A 12,352-nucleotide genomic window follows, 5' to 3' on the forward strand; every position below is an offset into this window, starting at 1 on the left:
CAGGGGTTCTCAGTGTGTCCACAGCTGGAAGCCTGGAGGATGGGTCCTAGAAACAGAAGCCAACCAGGGGCAGCTGAAGCAAATCCCGCCACCCCTCCAGTCAGTTCAGTGCCTCAGGCTTGGTGTGAGGTGGCCAGCGGCTTCCTGCGGGGGTGGGGGGGTGGGGGAAGCTAGAGCATCAATGTCCCTATTGAAAAGAATGCTCTGGGAGTTGTGGCCTGCGTGTCTGAACTCTGCAGTGACAGGAAGAAGTGTGCACAGGCATGGCCGGACTCTAAGTCAATTTCACTTACAGGGCCCGGGGAGCTGGCTCAGCGTGCAAAGTGAGCCCTATTCCCAGCCCCAAGTGTGATCCCAGCATTCAAGAGGCAGAGGTAGGAGGACCAGATCAAGGTCATCCTTGACTCTGTAGTGATTATGAGGCCAGCCTGGGCTGTCTCAAAAACAAACAGGGACTGGAGAGATGGCTCAGCAGTTAAGAGCACATGTTGCTCTTGCAGAGGACCCAGGTTCAGTTCCCAGGACCCCGTGTGTCTAGAGAATCTAATGCCCTTTTCTGACCTCTGAGGGCACCAGGCACTCTTGTGGTGCACACACATACATGCAAGGGAAATACTCCTATACATAAATTGAACATTTTAAAGACAGTAAAAAACCAAAACTTTATTTGCAAAGCCCTGCAGTGGCCAACAAGTGATAGTGTGTGGGGGGCCTCTGACCTGGCACCACCAGAATCTAACCCATGACATCAGCCCTGGAAGTGTGTGCGGGTGACAGCAGGCACAGACCTGGAACCCATTTGCATCACATTTCTGCTTAAAGAAAGGAAACAGCAGAGAAAAATGGCCGAAGTGGTGATGGAGACTCAGCTGAGGCCAAACTGTGGCAAACTTAAGGCTGCAAGCCCAGCTGGTGAGGAGCCAGAGCCCACAGATGGTGACTCAGACCGTCGCCTAGGAATGAAGCTGCTGTTGTGGCCCAATGTGGCCAGAGGCCCTGGGATCTCACTGCTGCTGGAACTGGGAGGGATGGTGGAAACTCCCTTGGCCCAGCCTGAGCTAGCCACAGGCATTTCCTCCCCTCTAAGTGCCTGCCAGGGGCTCAAAGCCTAGAGCCAATGAGTTCTTGGGAATGACTACCTGAGCCACAACCCTGCAGGAAAGGCACTTCTCGAGGATGCTGGCCCTGCACCCTGCTGCCAGCCCCACGCCCTGTTACTCAGCCTCTGACTGCCACCACCCTTGCTTTTGTGACAAGTGCTTAGAATTAGTTTATACTGTCCTCATTTCAGCTCGAGATCTCAGGGACATTTGACAAGATGAGAGCGGAGACTCTACTGGGCATGGTGGTGCTCATTTTTCATTCCAGCACTGGAGACAGGGATGGGTGGATCTCTGAATTCGAAGCCAGCCTGGTCTACATAGCAAGTTCCAGGATAGCCAGGGCTACACAGAGACCAGGTCTCAAACACACACACAACTTTCTGCTGGGCCAGTGGTGGGAGGCCTTGAGTCTGACTGGGACTCCAATGGTAGGAGGGAATGAACTTGGGCAAGCTGCCCTCTGACCTCACTAGTGTGGGAGTCCCCCAAGGCAGGACAGCCTAAGATCCCTTGCTTACAGGGACAATGACGTGTGGGAGGCTCTGTGCAGGATGTGGTGAGAGCAGCAACCCCAGGTTAGCAAGGGCTACGGAGGGAGGGTGGTAGTGGGGTATGAAGGTGCTGGTCCTCAGAGCAGAGCAGCGCAGAGCAGAGCAGGGTTAGCTTCTGTGGCTCTTCAACAAGCCCGTTCTTGCCAGGTACAGCAGGCATAGTTGCTACCTATGGGAAGGAGGTGTGTACTACCCCATCATCAGGCCTGTAACTGGGGACACCCACCCTGCCCAGGGTCACTGTTCCCCTTCCAGCACCCTGTGAGTGAGGCTCAGCTACTCCACCCCTCAGTCCTGGGGTGCTGTCAGCTGCAGGGAATGGCCCTGTCCGTGCCTGGGCTCTCACAGGTGTCTGTAAGGAGCAGGTGGGGACTTTCCCTCACCTCACTCATGTGTCTGTGTCAGTGGGCATCTGTCATGCTTCATCAAGAGTGAAGATTGCGAGCTGTGGCCAGGTGCAAGCCGGTTGTCTCCGGGCACCCACAATCTCCTTCCCACATAGCTCTCTGGGGTAGAGGCTGTGGCTCTTTTTTAAAAAGAGAAGACTCTTGGCCAGTTCCAAGAGGTCAGCAGGGACGTATATATGTATAATCAAAGCAGAATGGACCTAGTGGGTTATTATGTGTGTGCATATGTTTATGTACACATTAAATATGTAACAATGGTGATTAAAGGTCATGAATGTGGGGGGAGGAGTTGAGTTGGAAGGAGCAAGAATTAGGGGTCATGTATGTTCAGTGTTCATGTATGTATGTGTTAGGAGTCATGTATGTTTAGTGTTCACGTGTGAAGTTCTCAATGGAATAAAATCAGTCGTCATCATCATCATCATCGTCATGGACAACAGAGACCCAGGAAGGAAGGGGCTGACAGACTCCTCATCAGCCACCAGGGAAACCAGAACTAAACTCAGCAGCTGTCACATGCTCACCAGGCTGGCTATGGTTGAAATTAACAGGGGGAAAGGCGTGTTGAGGAGGAGCTAGGGAAGCTGGCAGCCTCCTGGATCCCTAAAGAGAGTGTAAGATGGCAGCCAGCTCCTTGCAAGTTCAGTTCTGGGCTGAGCATGTGGCTCAGCGAGACAGTGTTTGTCTCCGCCTCACAGCAAACTTTCAAGCCCAGAACTCCCGCTCCTAGCAACGGGAGGATGAAGAAGTTCAACCACACCGTAAGTTTGAGGCCAGTTTGGGCTACATGAGAGCCTCTTAAAAAAAAAAAAAAAAAACAAGAGGAACAAACCAATCCAACAAAATCCAAAACAGCAACAACAAAACACCCAGGGGAAAAAGAAAAAAAAAGACTTTGAAGTTGGTAGGCAGATGTCGCTGGGTGCTATGAAGACATCATGAAGCAGTATTTCCCAGGAGCACGGGCCTTATAGATGCACGAGCTGCCCCTATGTCCCCTCTCCAGGCAGCTACCGGCTTCCTCTGTCTCCTCTACCTGAAGGGAGGAGTTTTCCCTTTCCTCGGGAGACAGGGCATGCTATTGCTGCATTTCTCCCTTCCTAGGTACAGCCTGGTCTCACAAACCACACAACCCTGCACTCCCCTGCTGGCCCTTCGCCTCCTGCTGTGCGCACCTCTACTTCTGCCAGCCACCCTCACCTGTCCAGTGGCAGGGCTTCTTTCTTGGATGTGCCACCAGGGGGCAGTGAAGGGAACCCTCAGAAAGATGAAGCCAGACTCAGGCAAGGGTCCCAGAAGTGGCAGTCTATTGTAAGAGCCAAGGCCTGAGGGGGGCCTAGGAAAAGGCAGCCAAGCTGGACCCCCAGGAGCCAGGCGCTGGACCTCCCGGGTTAACAGCAGCAGTGGATGCAGTGCCCCGACCTGTCTGAGGAAACTGCCGGGTACCACCGCTTAATCCCAGTGTCCTGGAACTGTCCTGCCTAAGTGTCTGAGCATGGGGTTTTCTCCTTAGGATGTCTTGGAGCCCAGGAAGGCAGGAAAAACACCAGAGTCCCACACCAGCAGCTCCAAGGCTCAGAAAGCCAACTCCTCAGGCTGTGCACAAAGAATTTCGTTAGCTCCTGCAGAAAAACAAAAAAGACAAAAAACAAAACAAACAAAACCCCCCTGCAGCTTGGGGTGAGAGTCGACAGCAGAACCGAGGTGCTTGGCATCTCCGGGGTTCTGCCAGCAGTGGTTGGAGTGACATTTGGAAAGGTTGTACAGCCGACCTTTGGTTGGATAGGGGGTGAAATGTCTCGCATATTCTTTTAGAGTCATGGTTTCCAGGCAGGGACGGGGGCTAGGGTGGGGGACAGATAGTTTCCTACACTACTCTACAAACATCTCTGTCTCTCAACCTTGAGAGAAGTGAGCCTGCTGGAGAAATGACATTCCCAACTTAGCACTCCACCAGTTTTCCTCACAGTCATCTTCCTGTCTGACCAGACGTGCCAGGCTCACTGTCCCGGCTCTTCTTCACGCTCTCCATGTTAGAAAGGCCCTGCCTGGCAGGCCTTGCAGGTGGCTCTGGGTGGAAGCGGCACCCTTCCTTTTCTCTGCCTGGTGGGGAAGAGGCAGAGGCTGGTGTGGGAATCTGGCCAGTGCCTTAGGCAGTCCTGCTGCTTCCTTCCAGGTGCAGGCATTCCTCCTGGAACTGGCTCTACCTCAGCTCTTGACCAGTTCCCTCAAAATCATTCCTCACCAAAGCCCTTCCCCACACTCCAGGGGAGCTGTGGAAGGGCAGAAGGGCAGATGGTAGTTGTGCAATGGGGTGCAGCCCTGGTGCCTCTGGAGCACTCACCATGCCAGGGAGTCTTCTGGGTCCCACCGTGAGGGGACAGAGTCCCACTGTGTGTGCCCTGACACAGGCACTGTCTGCCTGAGGGCAGCCCAGTGTTGTGTCAACACACCAGCAAGCCCTAGCCAGGAAGTCCCTTCTAGGTGGACTTGATTCCCCAGAGAGCAGGAAGACACTGTATGTGGCTTTTATGGGTTAAGAGGAGCTCTGAAAACCCAAGAGCCAGTTGGGGGATTGGCACTGGGGTCCTAGATACCTGGGCCACACTAGGTCCCGTTGTAGGACTGTGGACGCGATGAGCCAGTCCTGTCCCGGTCTGCCCCTTCTGCAGCACCAGGAAGCTCCACACAGCTTCCCCTGTTTACATGGAAACACCAGGCATGTCCCGGGGACCTCCTGTGCTCTGGGCTGACACAACAGGACTGCTGTAAGGAGACCCTAGCCAGTCGTTCAAGCTTCCCTAAACTTTGCGCCATGCTTGGGGGAAGGGAATGCGGGAGGAGGGGGTAAGATTCGCAGCAAGACGATTTCAGATTTCAGAGTTGAAGACAAGATTTCAAAATCTGGCTTTAAATAAACACGGAATTAAAAAGAGAGAGAGCGCACACGGAGCCTCCAGCAGCCTAAATTAGCAGCAGTCAGCCCCGAGCAGGGAAGCCATCTGTGAGCATGTGGAGCAGTATGTACATGTCTGGGCTTCTCACTCTGGCAGGACCAGCTGGAGATGGGGGTGTGGTGGGGAAGGACCCGGTGGAACACACCAGGGCTCAGGGCTGGGTGTCTTTTGACTCCAGAGTCTGGAAAACTATTTCCTCTGCCGCAACCTGAAAACGCCTTTAGACACCTTTAAGGCAACTTAATTGAAGAGGCAGAGCAATAAGAGAGGAAAGGGACAGGAAAGCACCCGCAGTGAGCAGGAAGCTGAGTGACCACTTTGGCCTATGGAGGGCACTCTGCGGAGCGAATGGGCACAGGCGGGACTGCCTGTGCCTAGGCTGCTGCTGCCATCAGAGCTGTCACCACAGACCGTCGGTCATGCTCTGATGACAGATACCTCTGTTCAGTTCTCTTATTCACTTAAGGCACAACCCTACGAGCTGGGTGTGTACAGAGGCATGGGTGTGCCTGCCATGGGGTGGGCTTTCCTTGTTGCCAAGGGCACCGGATCTCAGAACTTAAGTTTGGTGTTGTGCAGGCCGCACCCCGCCCCTCCCTGCCCATTGTCCTGCCTCAGTCCACCCATTGTCCTCTGAATTCACTTGGCCCACTGCAGAAGGATTCGGTGCAAAGGGCCCCCCCCCACTGCAGCCTGTCACCTGCCCAAGTTATTTAAGTCTGCATTGTCAGTTAATATATTCTAATAGGCAAGTGGGTGACCGAGCTGGCAGACGCAGGATGACGCTGAAATGTAACAAGAGGAGAGGCACCCAAGGAAACTTGGAGGCTTGTTTGCGCCCCTGAGCTCACCCCCGCGCTACCTCCCACAGGCACCTGGAGTCACGCCTGTGTGATGTGCAGATTACATAAGGGGGATGGCTGCTGGGGAGGCTAACCCCCTACAGCGGGGCGGCAGGGCAGCGTGGGGAGGTCACATCTCCCACACCTCAGCAGAATGGCTCTGACTTCCTGGGCCTGCCTAGAGGGAGGGAAGCCACAGCTGGGAATGGGACGTTGTAGGCCCTGTGGCTGAGAAGACAGAGGCGGGGCCAGGAAACACTCTGGAAAGCCACAAGACTGTGTTCACACTTCATCCTCCAGCCAAGCGAGCGCACCAGGAAGGGTACCCCACCAAGAGAGTGTCCACCTTTCCTTTCTGCCACACTGTAGGTTTGAGAGGGAACAGAAGACGCCAGAACCAGAAATGGTCAGGTGAGCAGGGCTGATCTGTTCCCCCACAGCAGCAAGTAGGACCCACGTGGTGGCGGCTATGGAGAAGCTAGCTCCGAACCATGTCAGGTTAAGGGTAAACCTGAGGTGCAGTCTGGGAGGAGGAGCGGAAGGAAGCACCCACATCTGGGACAGCAGGAGAGAGGAACAGCTCGCTAGACCTCAGCTCTAGCAGGCAGCAGCACAGCAGCAGCACTGGCCCAGCTATGCAGCTATGCAGGGCCAGCTCCCAGCACCCTCTGACCTGCAGCCCGGGGCCCGCAAGCTCCTCTGCTCCACATTTCCTCATCAGAGCAAAGATCCTCCACGTCCTTTTCTTTCTCCTCTTTGAAGTGGTCCCAGGAATCAAAGCCCAGGGTCTTGGGTACCCTAAGTCTTCCCCTGAGCCCACCCAGCCCCAGCTGTTAGCCTGTTGTCTTAGTGATGCATTTACCACAGTTCGGGAGCCAGTGCTGACAGATCATTAACTAAAGTCCACAGTTCACTCAGGGTTCTCCAGATTTTACCTAGTGTCCTCTTTCTGTGCAGGATCCAGAGGGACTCCAGGGGACCTTCAGTCTTCCTGTCTCCAGGCTCCTCTGTGCTGCTGCCTCTGCCTTCAGCCATGATGGGGACATGGCAGCATGCGGAGCACTCTGGTGGGGGAGGAGGGGTCTACTGTACTGTCCCTGCTGGGCTTGGGAGGGAGGACTGGAGAGATGAGAGGGCAAGCACTCTGCTCAGGTAGTACCAGCTGCTAGAGCATGGTGAGTCCTCCATATGACTCCTCCTCCCCTGACTCCTCCCAACACCTCACAGAACCCTGGTCTCGGCTTTGGGGGCTCTAGGCGACTAGGGACCTGCCCAGGAGCCACAGCCGCGTCTGCCCCACCCCTTCGAGCTGACTGGTGACAGAATGGACTCCTTAAGCCTGGGCCCTCTCCCCACATTGCACCCCGAGCCAGTCACAGTCAGGTCTCAACCTGTCCCTTCCATGGTGGCAGGCTATGCCCTGAGGGCCAGACAAGACCAGGTGGCTGTTGGCAGCTGAAATAGGCTTCCTGCTGGTAGGAGTAAGACTTCCATCTAAAGTTCTAGCCACCTCGATGGCCAGCCACTAAGACTGTCCTGAAACCAGAGCAATGCCCCCCACATACAAGAACACTTCTGCCCTCAGGCCTGGCCGAGGTGCAGGTCCTGCAGCATGAGCAACAAGGGTGTGGAGGGGGAAAAGGCTTTTCCCGAAGCCCCAGAGGAGTCCGAGCTCCTGCTTTCCTGCCTCTCCTACTCTAGAACTTTCTGGTTACCTATTACAGAAGCTTCAAGCCAGGAATGAAAACAGGAGAGTTCTGGTTGGGAGATTCTTCCCTAGGAGGGAAAAAAAGCTGCCAGGTGGGGGTGGGGTGGGGTGGGCTGGGGATGAAGAGAGTTCCCTTAACAGGCTCCCACCACCTCTGGAGACCTTAGACAAATGGCTATCCACCTTAGGCAAGCTCAGCGAAGTGGCTGAGGATGGAGGTGAAGCTGGGGTGACAGTCTTCTGGGGAGGGGGGTCACTTCTCGAAGGGCAGCCTCTGCCGAGCACAGGCTCCCAATCCGTGAGCCTGCCTTGCCAGGAGAACAGCTTGCTTGAAATGCACGGCTGTCATCCTGTAATTAAATCTGAGACCCCTCCTCCTTCCTACATGACGCCGAGATGAAGCCACTTATATAACGCAACTAAAAATAAGCTTGTGGAGACATACACACTGCTGCTCCCCACCCCAGCCCGTCTCCAGAGCTGCCCACCCTGAACCATGACCTACAGGGCAGGATCTGAGGCGGTGCCTGCCCTGGGCCTGCGCTCAGCAGCGTGCCTGTGGAGAAAGTGAGGCTGGGCTCAGGGAAGTGGACACATGGGTTTATGGCTGGGGTGGCTGCAGATCGCCACTCAGGGAGCACTGAGTGGGAAGGCCAGAAGCATATGGACAATGGTCTGTCTCTGCTTCCAGTGACTTCTCCCAGAGCTGCTCATTCACTGAGGCCTGCTCCCCTCCACCCCAGAACCAGAACCAGTGAGCCCCACTCCCACCTTGGCACAGTATAAGAAGAGCCGGGGTATATCAGAAGGTCTGGGAGGTGTGTTGACTGTCAGCCATCACCCTGGGTGACACTTATCATCATTCCTTCTGGGAAGATTCAGGAGGAGCCAATGACAATGGTTCCACCTTGACAATAGCTTCCTCCACTCCGATGGACAGAAGCGGGTGCAAGCTCACACACGGGCCACTATTTCCTAGCTACCAGCCTACTGAACTTTTAGGAAAGTAAGCAGATTCCTCAGACACCAGTGTAACAGGAAGAGGAATATGATGAAGTTTGTAACGGGCTTTGGAAGAAAAGGAGTCAGGGAAAGAGTGGCCCCCTAATCCACTTGGAGCCAGAGTCTTGCTGATCTGTGAGCATGCTGCTTATGGTGTGCCCACCCACTCAGCAACCTGACCTCTGACCATTGGTGCCCCCTACTATTAAAGGAGCTGCTTCCAGGGTCAGAAAGGCTTCCGTGCTGAAGTCTGAACTCGGGCTATGGTCAGCCCCAATAAAGAGCTGGAGGGAACACAACTCCTCTCTCCTGTCCCCTTCCAACCCCAGCAAGTCCTGTCAGGACGGCCATTGTCACAGAGCTCTGAGCTGCAGGCAGGTTTGAGACACTGTCCTGACACCCTCTTCCCACTGTGGGTTTCTGCTGCAGCTGGCCAGCCTCCTGCCTGGGACATGGACAGACCTGAGTCTGCCACCCATGTAGCACAGAAATGGGGTGACTATGGGTAGGCAGGCCCAGGAAAGAGTCTTGGGATGTTGTGGAAGGGGGAGTGGTCCAAGCCATGGGAACTTTTCTTGGGGGAGCTTCTCTGCCCTTTTTCAGACAGACCCCAAGTGTTTGCTGCCAGCCTCCACCTCTAGTTCTCCTCCATGGCCTTGGCCTGGGGCAAGCATGGAGGAGTTGCTTCTACCCCAGTGCACAGCTCCTTGTTGGCTTTCTGATCAGTGAGGGGATCAGTGTGTGCTTGAGTAGGCACCATACCATGCTGGTCTAAATGGACTAGAAAGTGAGATGAAGGGGCAGCTGTAACCAACCAGTCGCAGTGAACAGTAATTGACAAGTCCTTATTTGACAGCCAGTTAGTTTAAGCTGGCTTTCTGTCACAAGAAGAACCCAAGAAAAGACAGATACACAGAGATGTACACAGAGATGTACATAGACGACAAGGAAACAGAGGACAGTGGGCTGAATTCCTTCTCCTTACACATGTAGCAAAGTGAATAGGGGCCGTCTGAGTCCCCTGCTGAGGCTTGACAGCCGCGCCTTGGATTTGTGTCCTCTGGGTTGTTGGAGTGGTGTAACCAGCTGTCCAGGAAATGGATGCTGGAGTGTTATGTTTAATTAAAAGGAAACATTCAGCTCTGGTGTTTTACAATGTAAAGCAAATAATTCCTCTCTGTTCGTCTAATTGATGTAAATATTTCTTCAAAGGGAACCGCGTTGGAACCCCGTGTGCCAACCTGGTCAGTTTTCTCAGCCAAGCCTTACCCTTCCTTAAACCATCAGCTACTGGGCAATTCCAAGCTGTGCTGAGAGGCTCCTCCCCCGGAGCTATCCACCCAACTCCCGCCCCCGCCCCAATTCCCTTCCGAACCACCCCATGGAACTCGCTCCACGTCTCCCTCGCTCCTCTCTTGGGTCCTCTTCCCGGAATTCTAGACCCAACTGTCGGCCGCCACCCTCCGTTCAGCACCAGTCCACCACAAGCACCCGCCCCAGGGCCCACCCTGTCCCGATCCTGCCTCCAGGGCTCAGGGTTCTCCCGCTAGAGTTCAGCACCTTCCTCCGTCTCCACCTACTCCGGCTCCGGGTTTCCTCCCTTCCGGAAGACCGTCCAGGGTCGACGCACGCCTCGCCGACTCACCTGCAATAGCGCGGGAGCCACCGGCCCCTGTCGCGCACTCCTGAGGGACCCTTGAGGGCCTGCAGCTCGGATCGCTGCCTCCCGAGTGCCGCCTCCACGCGCGCTCGCGCCGGTGCCACCCGCACCGCCCACACCCCGCGCTAGCTCTTCCTGCGCCACCCCGCCCCCGCTTTCCGCCCCCAGCCCGGCTGTCGCTCCGACCCCCTCAGGCAGCTCCAGGGCCTCAGCGCGCCGCGCCTCCGCCTCCCAGCGGCCGACCAATTGCCGCTCGGAGCCGGCCTCCGAGTCCCTCCTCTAGCTCCGCCCTTCGCCCCCGCCTCCGAAATCTACCAATAGAAAAGACGGCGCAGGAGCGGGCCTGGCGGTTGCCTAGCAGCGGCTAGGCTGGGCGGGGGCGGACAGCCGGGGGCGGTGATCCGGGCGCGGCGGGGGCGGGGCCCGGAGGCGGGGTTTTTGTGGGGTGGGGCCTTCAGCGGCTATAAAAGCAGCGGCCGCCGGGCGCCGCGCTCTGTGGTCCTGGTCTGCGCGCCTTTTCCTGTTGCTGCAGTTGTCGCTTTCCTCACCGCCACCCGTGCCCCTGCTCTGGTCTGTGGTGTAGCCGGGACCCAGGACCATGTCGCTTTCACGCTCGGAGGAGATGCACCGGCTCACGGAAAATGTCTACAAGGTGAGTTTCCAGCGCGGCTCCGAGTCGCCCCTAGGTCTTCAGGCCCGAGCAGGGCACCGGCTCCCGGACTGCGGGTGTGGTGGACCGATCTTCCGTTGGTCACAGGTGGCCGCGCCCGCCCAGGGTCCTTACGCCCGCCGCGGCCCGCGCCGTCCCCGAGCACGAGTGGACGCCCCCACCCCGACGGCGCCGCTCAGCCCCCGCGCGCTCCCTCAGTACGCCTGTCTGTCCTGGCGTCCGGAGGGACCGAGATGTTCAGGGCCTGGGCTGCTCTGCGATCTGGCCTGGTCCGCTGCATCCCAGAGTGAGGGGAACAAGGAGCGGGGGCGGCGTGGAGGTTGCAGGCTGCTGCGGGCGGTCGCCCTGCGCTTGCTTGGCGCGGTGGCACCGTGGGGCTCTTCTAGGTGCTGTTATGCCAGCCTCTGGGCACTTTCTCTTCAACAGGCTTTCCCTTTCCACAACTCCTTTACGAGTGTTAATGGACGTGGCCCAAAGTGGGAGGTCGAGCTCGGACAGGTTGGATGGGTGGACAGATAATCCATCATCTTATGTAACCGCAGAGGGAGAAGACTAATTGTGTAGGAGGCTGACGCGCCTGCTTTTGCTTCTGATATGTGTTAAGAGTCTCGCATTCACATACTAATCTGTGAAATGACAGTTTCTCATGGAAGAACTGCAGAGCCTTGTGCAAGCCCCCTGGTGTCATGTTATGTCCATGCTTTGGGTACAGATGGACGGGCCATTTCCTATTTCTTCACCATGGGTTCTCACAGCCCTGGCCCCTTACCCTCAACAGCACAGCCTGGGGCTCCCTGATGGCATCAGGTCCGCTGCAGTTCTCAGTGACATTTTTTTTTTCAAGAGAGAAATTCCTGCCCTGCCCTGTGCATGGCAGTCCTCTTTACAAAGCTGTGCTTTATTTCAAAACTGTCTTAAGGGTGAGTGAAAGGCTTTCCACCAGCCACTAGGTTTTCACATGGAGTTGCTGGTTCATGGCTAAATGGGATTGTGCTCTGCTCGAGAGCAACAGTTTCTGATTGTATGAACCAACCATGGTTGTGCCTTTCTAGGCAATGGCCTGTGAAACCCTCATAGCTGTGCTTGCTCTGTTGCCTACAGCAGATGGAAGCCTCCAGGGTGGCTGCTTAGGTTTCAGCTGGAGTCCCGGGGGCAGATTATACTTTAATTCATCATTTAATAAAGGCTTTAGAGTTGTAGTTACATGGGTCTGGAGGAACCTTGAAGGTGGGTGTAGGGGCTGAAGGAGCTCTAAAACCATGTTCAAGCTGCCGGCAAACAAGATTGAGAACAGCCTTTTGTTCTTTATGTTTAGTATCTGTAGACTCCATGGTATATGTTCCCCTCTTGTTGGTCTGCGGAAGCACATGCTGTCGGGAGAGGGAGGTTTATTAAATTATTAGTCATTAGTTCCATTACAGTTTGCTTTGTACTGCAGGGGAATGGGAAAAG

General features: G+C 55.7%; 1 protein-coding gene and 1 long non-coding RNA gene across 10 annotated transcripts in view; one reads left to right on the top strand and one right to left on the bottom strand.

The window, feature by feature from the left end:
• Positions 1-643: 643 nt before the first annotated feature.
• Positions 644-10,728, bottom strand: Gm11767. Of its 3 annotated transcripts, XR_001780400.2 has the most exons (5): positions 10,216-10,728; positions 7,576-7,636; positions 6,796-6,924; positions 3,262-4,759; positions 644-1,823 (listed from the first exon to the last, which is right to left on the bottom strand). It is a non-coding gene; the product is annotated as a predicted gene 11767 (long non-coding RNA). The 3 variants fall into 3 exon arrangements; XR_001780399.2 differs by lacking the exon at positions 7,576-7,636 and having other exon boundaries at positions 3,262-3,683; XR_003949831.1 differs by lacking the exons at positions 6,796-6,924; positions 7,576-7,636; positions 10,216-10,728 and having other exon boundaries at positions 3,262-6,789.
• The window catches only part of Baiap2 (brain-specific angiogenesis inhibitor 1-associated protein 2), a 66,867-nt gene continuing 62,064 nt past the window's right edge, over positions 7,550-12,352 (top strand). For 4 of the 7 annotated variants that reach the window (XM_006531966.4, XM_006531967.4, XM_006531968.4 and 1 more), the window contains exon 1: positions 7,550-10,882. In XM_006531966.4, the coding sequence (XP_006532029.1) occupies positions 10,829-10,882 (54 nt within the window). In that variant the 5' untranslated portion in view covers positions 7,550-10,828. The remainder of the gene's footprint in view (positions 10,883-12,352) is intronic. The other 3 variants (NM_001037755.3, NM_130862.4, NM_001037754.3) reach the window with 1 other exon arrangement.

This window comes from Mus musculus, chromosome 11 (genome assembly GCF_000001635.26).
Source record: "Mus musculus strain C57BL/6J chromosome 11, GRCm38.p6 C57BL/6J".
Taxonomy (NCBI): Eukaryota; Metazoa; Chordata; class Mammalia; order Rodentia; family Muridae; genus Mus; species Mus musculus.